At 52.6% G+C, this 13,532-nt stretch overlaps 2 protein-coding genes across 5 annotated transcripts in view; both read left to right on the forward strand.

Moving 5' to 3' along the window:
* Positions 1 to 13,532, forward strand: part of rfxank (regulatory factor X-associated ankyrin-containing protein) — an 830,559-nt gene that overhangs the window by 180,226 nt on the left and 636,801 nt on the right. The window lies entirely within an intron of this gene.
* Positions 1 to 13,532, forward strand: part of ncanb (neurocan b) — a 175,723-nt gene that overhangs the window by 105,787 nt on the left and 56,404 nt on the right. For both annotated transcript variants that reach the window (XM_052037702.1, XM_052037701.1), the window contains exon 8: positions 8,215 to 10,143. In XM_052037702.1, the coding sequence (XP_051893662.1) occupies positions 8,215 to 10,143 (1,929 nt within the window). The remainder of the gene's footprint in view (positions 1 to 8,214; positions 10,144 to 13,532) is intronic.

Genomic DNA, 13,532 nt, shown 5'->3' on the forward strand with positions numbered 1-13,532 from the left:
ACCAATTTTTCAGCTACACATTCATTTGCCATATCCATCTATTCTTACCCTCACTAGCATGTGGCACTGGAAGTAATCCAGAGATTACTACTTTCAAGGTCCTGCTTTTTAACTTCTTCCCTCACTCCCTATATTCACTCTGCAGGACCTCATCCCTTTCTCTACCGATGTCATTTGTGCCAACATGCACAATGACTTCTGGCTGCTCACCCTCCCCTTTGAGAATGTTCTGTGGCCCTTCAATGACATCCTGGACCCCGGCACCAGGGAGGCAACACACTATCCCAGAGTCCCTTTTGCGGCTACAGAATCTCCTGTCTGCCCGCCTAACTGTTGAGTCCCCTATCACTGGAGTCCTGTCTGCCTTCACCCTCCCCCGCTGAGCCTCAGAGCCAGTCCTGGTGCCACAGACCTGGCTACTGCTGCCTTCTCCTGAACGCTCATCTCCCAATACCAATACCAACAGTATCCAAGATGGTGTGCTTGTTTTCAAGGGGAATGGCCACGGGAATCCTGCACTCTCTGCCTGTTCCCTTTTCCTTTCCTGGTCGTCACCCACTTTCTGCCTGGTGTGACCACCTTGCTAAAACTCATATCTATGAAACTCTCAGCATTTCGGATGGGGAGAAATTGGATGGGCAGGGTTTGTTTTCCTTGGAGTGAAGGAGGCTGAGGGGTGACCTGAAAGAAGTTTCTAAGATTATGTGAGGCATAGATGGAGGAGACAGTCAGAATATCTTTCCCATGGTAGGGTTGTCAACAACAAAAGGACCTAGGTTTAAGGTGAGAGGAAGGCGTTTTGAAGAGGACTTGAGGGTAACTTTCACAGAGTGGTTGATATCTGGAACATGCTGCCAGAGGACGTGGTGGAATCAGATCCATTCTATGTTTAAGAGGCATTAAGACAGACAATTAAACAGGCAGGGTATAGAAGAAAGGGCAAATGTGATTAGCATAGACAGGCAAAAAGGTCGGTGTGGCCACTTCTGCATTAAACAGCTCTACGACTTGAGATTGTTCCCTGGGGCGCTGGTTACATTCTTCCAACCTGAAACCAACCCCTGGATTCCGACTCCCTGCTTTGTGTGTGATAACCAGTCTTCAATCCTGCTGACACGCTTCCCTGACTCTGTGAGCTCTTGTCTTGTGCACCTGCCTTTTTACCTGGCACCTTGTCAAATTCTTTCTGGAAATCCAAATTACATGGAGGTTCCCCTCTATTGACTCTGCTTGTTACATCCTTGAAGAACTCTAGCAGATTTGTCAAACATGGTTTACTGTAGATAAAACCATGTTGATTTGGTTTGATTACATCAAACTTCTGTAAATTACTTTTTCGCGGATTACAAATTCCAGCAAATTACCAACAACAGATGTTAAGCTAACCGGCCTGTAGTTACCCAACTTTTGTCTTCCACCCTTGAACAATGGGGTCATTTTTGTGGCTTTCCAATTCGCTGGTATGTTTTTTGAAGCCTCAACCGACAGCTCCACTATCTCTGCAGCCACTTCCTTTAAATCCTGGGACGGAGGCCATCAAGACCTAGTGATTTGTCTGTCTCTTGTCCCATTAGTTTGTCCAGTACCTTGCCCCTCACAATAATGATTGTTCCAAGTTCTTTCTCAGTGTTTGAAGCTGGCCCATCAGATATCACTGGGATATTTGCAGTCTCCACAGTGAAAACTCATGCAAAGTATTGATTACATTTTTCTGCTGTTTGCTCATTTCCTGTTATTGAATCCACAGCCTTGTTCGCCAGGGTCCCCACTTACCCTAGCCACCCTCTTCCTTTACCAGAGCATCCCTTGCTGTTTGGTTTGATATCACTTACCAGTTTTCTAATAAACAATTTTGTCCCTCGTTAACTTTTTAGTCTCCCACTGCTGGTTCAGGTAACGTTCCTGGTTGTCTGGTCTACCACCAGCACCTGACACTTTGCTTGCTCTAGTTCCTGATTTTACTTTTCCTTTGTAGCGGCTGCTACCGCGATGTGAAAGTAAGACACTAGTCGATGAGCTGCAGAACAAAACTGATTTATTTTCCCGCCTTGCGTGGGCCTTTTAAGAGGAATGGTTCCCGCCCACCGAAAACGGAAATGATGTACGCTCTATGTCATCAAACTTTTCCCACGCACGGATCCTCCCCGTTGCTGGGGGAAGACGAAGGCCCAGCGCCATCTTGGGCCTCGCCGCTCCAACGATGCACGACCCGACCGCTGAGCCGGTTCGCTTGTTCAGACAGTGAGTTGCTACACAACCCCCCCACCCCCAGAACCAGCGATACGGTCCCCAAGGTTCGCGGGCTGTGCTAGCCGTTGTTTAGGAGGTCGGCCTCTGCGTCGCAGTGTTGGGACCTCGACCGGTTGTTGTAGATCTAAATGGGCTGGTTTGAGGTGGTCTGTCATGAAAACCTCTTCCTTGCCCCCAACATCCAAAATAAAGGTGGACCCATTATTCCTGATGACCCGGAACGGCCCCTCGTATGGTCTTTGCAACGGTGCCTGGGGTGTGCCCCTGCGAATGAAAACGAACTTACAGTCTCGTAGTTCCTTGGGCTCACAGGATGGGGCTTGACAATGCCGCGAAGTGGGAATCGGTGCCAGGCTGCCGAGCCTCTCGTGCAGCCTTTCCAGGACTGCCGTGGGTTGTTCTTCTTGGCCCCAAAGGGCGGGTATGAAATCCCCTGGGACGACTAGGGGCGCACCGTACACGAGTTCAGCTGATGAAGCATTGAGATCTTCCTTGGGGGCAGTGCGTATGCCGAGCAGGACCCAAGGCAGTTCGTCAACCCAGTTAGGACCTTTCAGGCGGGCCATCAGGGCTGATTTCAGATGGCAGTGGAAACGTTCCACCAACCTGTTTGATTGAGGGTGGTAGGCCATGGTGGTGTGCAGCTGCATCCCTAGCATGTTCGCTAATGCAGACCAGAGGCTGGAGGTAAACTGGGCACCCCTGTCTGAAGTGATGTGGGCCAGAACACCAAAACACGAGATCCAAGTTGTGAGCAGCGCCCGGGCGCAGGAATCAGTCGTGATGTTGGATAGAGGGGTTGCCTCTGGCCACCTCGTGAACCGGTCCATGATGGTAAGGAGGTACCGGGCTCCTCTTGAAACTGACAGAGGTCCAACGAGGTCGACGTGGATGTGGTTGAACCTTCTATGGGTAGGCTCGAACTACTGTGGCGAGACCTTGGTGTGTCGTTGGATTTTTGATGTCTGGCAGTGCGGACAAGTCCTGGCCCACTCACTGACCTGTTTGCGCAGGCCATGCCAGATGAACTTGCTGGTGACCAGTTGGACAGTTGATCTGATGGACGGGTGCGCCAACCCGTGTACCGAGTCGAAAACGCGTTTCTGCCAGGCTGCAGGAACTATAGGGCAGGGCTGACCGGTTGCGATGTCGCAAAGGAGGGTCTGCTGACCTGGACTGACTAAGAAATCTTGGAGCTGCAGGCCAGAGACTGCAGTTCTGTAGCTGGGCAGCTCGTCATCGGCTTGCTGTGCGTCAGCCAGGGCCGTGTAGTCAACACCCAGGGACAGGCTGTGGATGGTCGGTCTGGAAGGCGCGTCAGCAATGACATTGTCCTTTTCAGACATGTTGGATATCTGTTGTGAATTTGGAAATGTAGGACAAATGTCGCTGCTGATGAGCTGACCAGGGATCGGAGACCTTGGAGAAGGCGAAGGACAAAGGCTTATGGTCAGTGAAAGCGGTGAAAGGCCTGCCTTCTAAAAAGTACTGGAAATGCCGGACCGCCAGGTACAGTGCTAGAAGTTCCCGATCAAAAGCGCTGTATTTCAGTTCGGGTGGTCTAAGGTGCCTGCTGAAAAACACCAAGGGTTGCCAACGGCCTTCGATTAGTTGTTCCAGTACTCCACCAACCGCGGTGTTGGATGCATCCACCGTGAGGGCGGTTGGGACATCTGTCCTGGGGTGGACCAGCATCGCGGCATCTTCCAGGGCGTCCTTGGCCTTAACAAAGGCAGCTGCGGCCTCGTCATTCCAGGCGATGTCCTTGCCCTTGCCAGACATCAGCGAGAACAAAGGGCGCATGATATGGGCTGCTGCAGGGATGAACTGATGGTGAAAGTTGACCATCCCCAGGAATTCCTGCAGGCCTTTGACCATGTTGGGATGGGCAAAATGGCGGATAGCGTCTACCTTGGTGGGTAGGGGTGTTGCTCCTTCGCTGGTGATTCTGTGACCGAGGAAATCGATAGAGTTGAGTCCGAATTGGCACTTGGCCTGGTTGATAGTGAGGCCGAAATCACGGAGACGGGAGTACAGTTGGCGGAGGTGGGAAAGGTGTTCTTGGTGGTCATGGCTGGTGATTAGTATGTCATCTAAGTAAATGAACACGAAGTCCAGGTCGCGGCCTACCGCGTCCATCAGCCGCTGGAAAGTCTGCGTGGTGTTCTTAAGGCTGAATGGCATTCGAAGAGGCCGAATGGAGTGATAATCGCAGTTTTGGGGACGTCGTCAGGATGGACCAGGATTTGTTGGTATCCCCGGACGAGGTCCACCTTGGAGAAGATGTGGGCCCCATGTAGGTTCGCCGCAAAGTCCTGGATGTGAGGGATGAGGTAGCGGTCCGGGGTGGTGGCGTCATTCAGCCTGCGGTAGTCTCCACAGGGCTTCCACCCGCCGGTGGCTTTGGGGACCATGTGCAGGGGGGAGGCCCGGGGGCTGTCTGACCTGTGAACGATCCCCAGCTCCTCCATGCGGCGGAACTCTTCCTTTGCCAGGCGGAGCTTGTCTGGAGGTAGTCGTCATGCTCGGGCAGGAAGGGGTGGCCCTATGGTAATGATGTGATGCTGCACCCCATGTTTGGGCATCGAATTTGTAAACTGAGGTGCCAAAACCGATGGGAACTCAGTTAGGAGCTTGGTGAACTCATTGCCAGACAGGGAAATGGAGTCCAGGCGCGGGGCTGGTAGGCTGGCTTCTCCCAGGGGGTAGGTTTGGAAAGTTCTGGAGTGCACTAGCCGCTTCCCTCGCAGGTCGACTAATGGGCTGTGGGCCCGAAGGAAATTGGCTTCCAGGAGTGGTTGGGCGACGGCGGCAAGGGTAAAGTTCCAGGTAAAATGGCTGTCGCCTATTGTAATTGTACGGGTACTGAAAGTCTCTATCGTTGTGCCGTTTGCAGCTTTGAGTGCAGGACCCTGTTGCCTGTTACGAGTGTCGCGGCCGGTCAGGGGCAAAATACTGACCTCTGCTCCAGAATCGACAAGGAAACGACGCCCGGACTGCTTGTCCCGAACGAATAGGAGACTGTGTTGGTGGCCAGCCGTTGTAGCCATCAGCGGCGGCTGGCCCTGGTGTTTCCCTGAAACTTGCAGGGTGGGCAGCATCGACGGGCCTCTGCGCCCCACGTCTGATGGTAGAAACACAGCTGGTCGCCAGTGTCGTCGTCTGTGCTTCGGGGTGTGGTCGCTTGGTTGCTGGGACTGGTTTAGTAGGCATTGGGCCCGCAGTCTGGCGATTTGGCCGATGGACGACCCGCCCTCGCGTTTGGCCTTCCACAGGACATCTGCCCGGGCGGCTCCCTCACGTGGGTTGCTGAAATCGGCGTCAGCCAACAGCAGGTGAATGTCATCGGGTAGTTGTTCGAGGAAGGCCTGTTCAAACATTAGGCAAGGCTTGTGTCTCTCAGCCAAGGCCAGCATCTCGTTCATTCGGGCCGATGGGGATCTGTCCCCCAGGCTGTCGAGATGAAGCAGGCAGGCGGCGCGCTCGCGACAGGAGAGGCCGAAGGTCCGAATAAGAAGGTCTTTGAAGCCGGGTACTTGCCTTCCTCTGGAGGAGACTGGATGAAGTCTCCAACCTGGGCAGCTGTCTCCTGGTCCAGAAAGCTGACCACGTGGTAGTACCTTGTGGAGTCGGAGGTGATCTGCCGAAGTTGGAATTGTGCTTCGGCCTGGTCGAACCAGACGCGGGGCCGAAGCGTCCAAAAGGTGGGCAGCTTGAGTGCCACTGCGTTGGCTGCTGCGTTGTCGTCCATTGTGTAGGTCCAAAATCCGTTTGGACCGTCAGGGTCACCAATGTAGCGGCTGCTACCGCGATGTGAAAGTAAGACACTAGTTGATGAGCTGCAGAACAAAACTGATTTATTTTCCCGTCTTGCGCAGGCCTTTTAAGAGGAATGGTTCCCGCCCACCAAAAACGGAAATGACGTATGTGCTACGTCATCAAACTTTTCCCACGCGCGGGTTCTCCCCGTTGCTGGAGGAAGACGAAGGCCCAGTGCCATCTTGAGCCTCGCCGCTCTGACGACGCGCAACCCGACCACCAAGCTGGTTTGCTTGTTCGGACAGTGAGTCGCTACACCTTGACCTCTTTTAACCACGTGGCTCTCCTTTCTCATAGAATCACTCTTCCTAACTGGGAGTAGTGTCTGCTGAGTGTTATGGACTATCTGCCACTGCTCATCCACTGACCAGTGCCTGAGCTAGTTCACCCTGTCGACTTCAGACAACTCCACCTTCACACCTGTGCAACTGGTAGATTGGTTTATTAATGTCACATGCACCAAGGTACAGTGAAAAACTTGTCTGGTACACCGTTCATACAGATCAATTCTTACACAGTGCATTGAGGTAGTACAAGGGAAAAGCAATAACAGAATGCAGAATAAAGAGTTACAGTTACAGAGAAAGTGCAGTGCAGGCAGACAGTAAGGTGCCAAGCCATAACGATGAGGATTGTGAGTTTGAAAGTCCATCTTATTGTACAAGGGGACTATTCAATAGTCTTATAACAGCGGGATAGAAACTGTCCTTGAACCTGGCGGTACGTGCTTTCAGGCTTTTGTGTCTTCTGCCCGATGGGAGGGGGGAGAAGAGAGAATGTCCGGGGTGGGTGGGGTCTTTGATCATGTTGGCTGCTTTACCGAGGCAGCGTGAAGTGTAGACAGAGTCCGTGGAGGGGAGGCTGGTTTCCCTGATGTGCTGTTGCCTTCATTTAAGTTAGGGACTTTGGTTATGGACCCTGCACAATCTACCATTTGTGATGACTACTCTCTAAGGGATCCTTAACCAGAACATCGTTTATTACTTCTGCCTCATTACACACAACCAAATCTAAAATAGCCTGTTCCCAGATAGATGCTGTGACAGATTGCTCGAAGAAGCAATCCCTGACAAATTCCTCTTCAACAGTACTCTTGCCAGTTTGGTTGGTCCAATTACTATGCAGATTAAAATCACCCTTCCGACATGCCTTTACTTATGTGCAACAAACAATCTGCTGGAGGAACTCAGCAGGTTGAGCAGCACCTGTAGGGGAAAGCAATTGTCGAAGTTTCAGGTCTAAACCCTGCATCAGGACACACTCCATGGAGAGGCCACACTTTGGGGGTCCGGTGACTACTCCCACCCGTGTCTATTCAATATCCCACCCAAGTTGATTCCACATCACTGCCTCTATATCACCACTCAGCACTGCTCTGATTCCTTCCTAGACTGACACATCTACCACACCCCTTTCCCTTTTTGTCTGTACTTTTGGAATCTTGGAATATTGCCTGGAATTGGATTTCCTTCACATTTGGTATGTGTGGTGGACTCTGTGTTTGATGGACTGCTGCTTCAACAAAAATTGCGCAACTGGGACATCCTTTTTGTGTTTTAAATCTGTTTAAAAACTGTTGAAGGTGCCTTGGCCACTGCCCAGAGACACACTGGTCACAGAAATGGCTCGGTGTTGTAGATTGATCCCTTCTGGCGGTCTCAGGAGAAGGTGGTTATAGTGCAGGGGTGTACTGGGGGTGGGATGTGGTACTGCTGGGGTGGGGTGGGATGTTACAATGCAGGGGTGTGCTGGAGAATGGGTCTGCTGGAGTGGGGAAAGGCTGTGCTGGGGGTTGGGGTCTGCTGGCGTGGGGTGGGGGTGTGCTGGGGTGGGATGTTACAGTGCAGGGGTGTGCTGGAAAATGGGTTTGCTGGAGTGGAAAAGGCTGTGCTGGGGGTTGGGGCCTGCTGGGGGTGGGTGGGAGTGTGCTGGGAAATGGGGTGGGCATATGCTAGGAAATGGAGTGTGTGAGTCAGCTGGGGGTGGGGAATGGGTGTGCTGGGGTGGGGAATGGGTGTGCTGGGGTGGAGTCTGCTGGGGCTGGGGAATGAGTGTGCTGGGGGTGGGGGTCTGCTGGGGGTCTGATGCAATGTGTGCCTGCGTCTCAGTGGGAATCTAACGTCCTGGTCTGCATGTCCCCTACAGACAGGAGAACAGAGTACGGCACTATGGAGCCCTCTGTCCAGGAGGGTCACGGGGAAACCAACTGGTCACTCAGCGAGGAGAAAACAGATGCGGCAAAAATCAAAAGAGCCGGTGAGGAGCAGTGGACGGGCGGTGGTGGGGAGCTGCCCAGGGCCCCAGCCACGGGTGGAACTTGCACTGGGAGTGGAGGGAGTGAGTCCTCACCGACTGCTGCTGGAGCCCCCTCCGCAAGCCACGGCTGCAGGCGCACATCTGGCACGCCTGTTGAAGCTGGCGGAGAAGCTTCCGGAGAGGCAGTTCTCAGAGAGGATCTGGAATACCCTTCAGCACGAAGCAAGGATGCAGAGACCGAGGGTAACGAGGGACTGGGAAGTCACCGTCAGTCGGTCAGCTTTGGTGGAGGGGCAGAGGAGGGCCAGACCAGCAGTCCCTTCTCATCTCCACGGCCGAGTGCCAGTGATGGGACGGGAGACAACTGCAGCACGGTTGGTGACGGGGGGGAGATGTCTGCTCTGCCCAATCCTCCGTCTTCAGACAGTGATGGCTATGCCAGTGGGGAGGTCACCCACCTCTCGTTCTCCTCAACTGAGCAGCCTGCAGCACTGGCACTTTGCCCTCAGGAGGCGGCGTGTGTGTCCACAGCAACTCTTGAGCTGGGAGGAAGTGGGGAGGAAGGAGCCAGTGTGCAGGAGGAGGAGAGCCAGGAGGGAGATCGCTCAGGAGCTGGACAGGGGGCAGCTGAGAAAGTGTCTGCAATCATTAGGACCCTGGCACCCCTCAAGGCCTCTGAGGACGGACTTCACGTCACCACACTGGCTGCTGAGGAGAATATTAAAGACATGACGTTGCCTGCTCTGCCAGAGGCAGGTGGTACCACGGCACCGGAAGAGAAGTGGCAAAGAGTGACAGTGAAGCTGGAGAAGTCATACTTGATGAAATTAGAGAGGGAGTCAGAGTCCCTGGAGGAGCTGGGTGGAAGCCAGCCAGATGTGAAGGATGTTTCAGCTGCCACACAAACTCCCAGCCCTCAGTCAGTGGCTGCGATCCCATCAGGGGCAACGGAGATTGAAGCAGGTACTCAGCCCCACACAAACACACTGGAGGCTTCGGCTGAAATGGACCAGGTAACAATGGAAGCATCCGACAGAACTGGGGGCGATCACGTAACTGCCACAGGGAGCTCAGAAATGGGATTGTTGCTGCACACCGAGCAACTCCCCAAGGAACCCATCACAGCTTCTGGTGCCCCCACAGATCACCCAGAGCCCGTGGCTCTGCCTTCAGGTAATGAATCCATGTTGTTAGCCTGGGGACCAACCCTGCCAAGTGCAGAAAGAGCGAAGGAACAAATGGACACTGGGGAGACCTCTGGCATGAGTCCAGCAGCCAAGTTGGATGCTCACGTTGTCAAAGAAACAAGGGGAATGATCCAACCAATCACAGCAGAGCCCACTACCGCACAATCAGAATTTCCATCGATGTTGGCCAAGGAGGCAATGGCAGAACCATCATCCGCAGCAATGATGTTGGGCACAGCAGAAGAGGACAGTGGGTTACCAAGTGTGGGGAGACTCGATGTTGCTGATGAGGGCTCTGCTTCCAGGGAAGGCCCTGATATCTTCACTTCTGTTCCACTTCCCACCTTGTCCCATCAGCAAGAGTCGTCTCACCAGGAAACCATGGCAGAAACAGTAGCCAGCACGGAGCATGTGGTGGGATCAGCACCACATCAGCCCCGAGTGCAGCCCTCTGAAGCCAGGTTGACATCACTAGATGATGAAGGTGAGGGCTCTGGGGTGCTGGAACAGACATTGACCATCAAGGATCTTCTCACCTCTGCTTCGGGGCAAGGAGCAGAGTTCTGGACAGTCACGCCAGGTACCGCGAGTTTCAATGACTCCGATGAGGATTCGGTCTATGTTGGACCAGGTGAGTGACCACCATTTTATCCAGTGAGGCCAGTTGCTGGGCCAAGGTGCACACATGCAGCTGGAATGCTGGGCCCAGCTCCAGCACTACACCTTGGGAAGCATGTGTAGTTCCTGCGAGTTCAGTGTGTGGAGGTTCTATATGGCTTCATGTGTGGGAATCTGTGCAGAGAGGAACGAGTGGGAAGGGACCAATTCTTGGGGACTTACAATAACACAGAATGTGTTTATTAGTGAATTGTACGTGAGATATGGGAAGTACCGTACTGAGGGAGGCCATTCAGCCTATCGTATCTGTGCCAGTTTGAAAAGAGCTCCCAGGGTAACCCCACCCTCCCACACTGGTCTGTGGCCCTGCAGGTCATGGCTCTTCAAGTCCACACCCATGTTTAAATATGGGGAGGGGTTTCTCCCCCTCCCTCTCCCCCTCCCCTGATCCCACCAGCCTCTGGGCAGGAGGGAGGGGGGAAACCATTTTTTCCGCTTCCCTCTAATCCATCTGCCAATTGCTTTAGACATTTCTCCATGGCGCCTGCCTCTTCAGCTAAGGTCCTTGGTCCTCTTCACCCCATCGAGGCTCTTTGGAATGTTCGTACACCTCTTGTCCCCCCCCCCCCCCCCCCAGCCTCCTCTGTTCCAATGAAGAGACCCCACTCTCCAAACTTTCCCCACACTACCGTTTCCAGCAACATCCCGGTCAGCTCCCTCTGCACCCTCCCAGTGCAATCCCTCCCTTCCCGTGGTGTGCTGACCAGCACAATTCACAGTGCTAAGCTTCCTCAAGGAAACTGTCCCAGCGCCTGACCCCCACATGGATCGTTCAGGGTTAGTACTCAGTGATAAACTGAGCAGCAAAAACCTGTGGCGCTGCAAATGTGAAATAGAAGAGATTGCAGCAAACACCTGAAAATCAGGCAGCATCTGCGGAGAGAAGAACATGGAGTCAACGTTACTGGTTGATGACCTTCAGCAGAACTGGCCAGTTCCATCCAAGCCTGTGCAACCTCCAGGAACAGGATCTCACCTTCCACCTGGGCATGTTACCACCCTGGGACTCAGCCCGGAGTTCAACAATTTCACTAACCACACGTTTCGGTGTGCATGGTGCCTGGCCAGTCCTGATGGAAGATATTCCCTTTAACTCACACTCTTCCCCTCTCTGCCACTTAAAGCACCTCTGATTTCTAACTTTTCCTAGTTCTGATGACAGGTCATTGACCTGAATCCTTAACTCTGCTTCTTTCTCCACAGATGCTGCCTGACCTGCTGAGTACTCCCAGCATTTTCTTTATTTGAAAATATCCCCATATGTCCTTTTAATCAGCTTACTGACTTTAAAGGGTCTGTGGACAGAACTGCAAATTCCTCCACACCACTCCCTGTCCTGCCATTTACTGTACATTCCCTTGTCCCAGTACACCTCCCCGAATGCATTACGTCTACATTGTTCCACTTCCCATTTTCCTGCCCAGACAATCTCTATCATGGTGCAGTGTGATCTCTGCTCCTCACTGCCAGTCACACGGACACTTTGGGCACCATCTGCAAACTGCTTCATTCTGTCTCCAAAATTTAGATCCAAATCACTAATATCACAAAAACCATGGGGTTGACTATTGAGCTCCATAAAACCCCACTGGTAACAGTGTTCCAGTCACTAAAAAACCCACCAGCTGTTGTCATTTTCATAAGTCATACAGCACAGAAACAGGCCCTTTGACCCAACTGTTCCATGATGTCTGTTATCCTCCTGAGCTAGTCAATTGGGAGCTGGGCAGGAAATTGGAGCTAGCCAGGTGGCCAATGTGGTCGGCATGGACTCATTGGGCTGAAGGGCCTGTATCCATGCTGCATTGTTCTATGACTCTATGGCTAGTCCCATTTGCCTGCATTTGGCCCATGTCCCTCTAAACCTTTCTTATCCATGGACCTGTCTAAATGTCTGTTAAACACTGTAATTGTACCCACCTCTACCACTTCCTCTGGCAGCTCGTTCCATATACCCACCACTCTCTGTGTCAACTCACCTGTGCCCTCTAGTTTTAGACTCCCCTACCCTGGGGAAAAGACTGTGACCATTTGGGTGGCGATGGGAGTAGTGGTTAGGACCTCTGCAGTTTCCTGGCCACTTCCTGGGATGTAGGTCACTTGGATTGGGAGATGGTAAACCCCTTTATGTGTCCTCTTTCCCCGTGTTTATCCCATTGATGATCAACACCCCTCGTCCTCTACAACAGCTGGGTGCTGTGTGTCTCTGGAATCAGCCCCCTGTACTGAAGGCAGGAGAAGTTCATTCAGGGTTCCTGCTGCATCACCTCCTCACACAGCTGGCCGTTTGGTCCCTCTCTCCACAACTCTCCCACAGTTAATCTCTTTGCTCTTTAATTATAAAATAACTTGTTTTCCAGCATTTCTTCGTGACCTTCCTCTGCCCTCATTTACCTTCAACTTTCACTCCCACACTGACACTCAAAGCTCTCAGTGGCTCACATAAACTTCCCCTTTGCCCTAACTTACCCTCTCTGCATCTTGTTATCCGGGGGCTCTGGATATGGCAGTCTCACCCTTTCCCTTTGTGGGGACATGGTTATCCTGACACCCCCCCACCCCAGAACCCCCTCCTCTCCCTCTCGCTGCCCTGAGACTGGTTCAGTGTTTCCGGTCCAGTCCTGGTCTAGTGAAGCCCAGCCTAGAACATTCTGTGATGTTTTATCTTTGTCCATTCCGTCACTAAGCAAAGTCCAACTGAATCACTGTCAGGACCACTAAGACCACCCCACTGACACACCTCTCACCACACCCTCCGACCTGCCCAGCTTCATTCCCTGAAATGAAATCCAGGTGTCACCCCAAACTCACCAACCCTGGTTCCCTGTTAGAATTGCTGAATGCTAACTAGAAAGGCAATGATAGAAGTTCTCTGTTGCTCTTACTTTGACTGTATTCCCAAGTAATTTCGGAGAGGACAAATGGTGTACTGGCCTCTGTTGCAAGAAGGGTTGAATGCAGGACTAAAACCATTGCAATTGTACACAGCCTGATGAGTCCACACATCAACATTGTGTTCAGGTCTCGTCTTCCTACCTGGTGATAGCCGGAGGGCAGCAGCAGTTCAGCAGGGTGGTTCCTGGGGTGGCAAATTCTGTTGTATGAGGAGAGATTAAGCAGGCTGGACCTGTGCCCTCTTGAGTTTAGAATAATGACAACTGATCTCATTGGAATGTACAACATTCCTACAGGGATTGATCGGTGAATGTGGATCTGATGTTTCCCTAGGAGGGGGTCTAGAGCCGGGGGTCACTGTCTCAAAACAAAGGGTTGGTGACTGTAGAAGGAGAGGACACATGAGGTGAGAAGAAATTTCTTCCTCCAGAGGGTGATGAATACCCA

The sequence above is a fragment of the Pristis pectinata genome, chromosome 24 (genome assembly GCF_009764475.1).
Source record: "Pristis pectinata isolate sPriPec2 chromosome 24, sPriPec2.1.pri, whole genome shotgun sequence".
NCBI lineage: Eukaryota > Metazoa > Chordata > Chondrichthyes > Rhinopristiformes > Pristidae > Pristis > Pristis pectinata.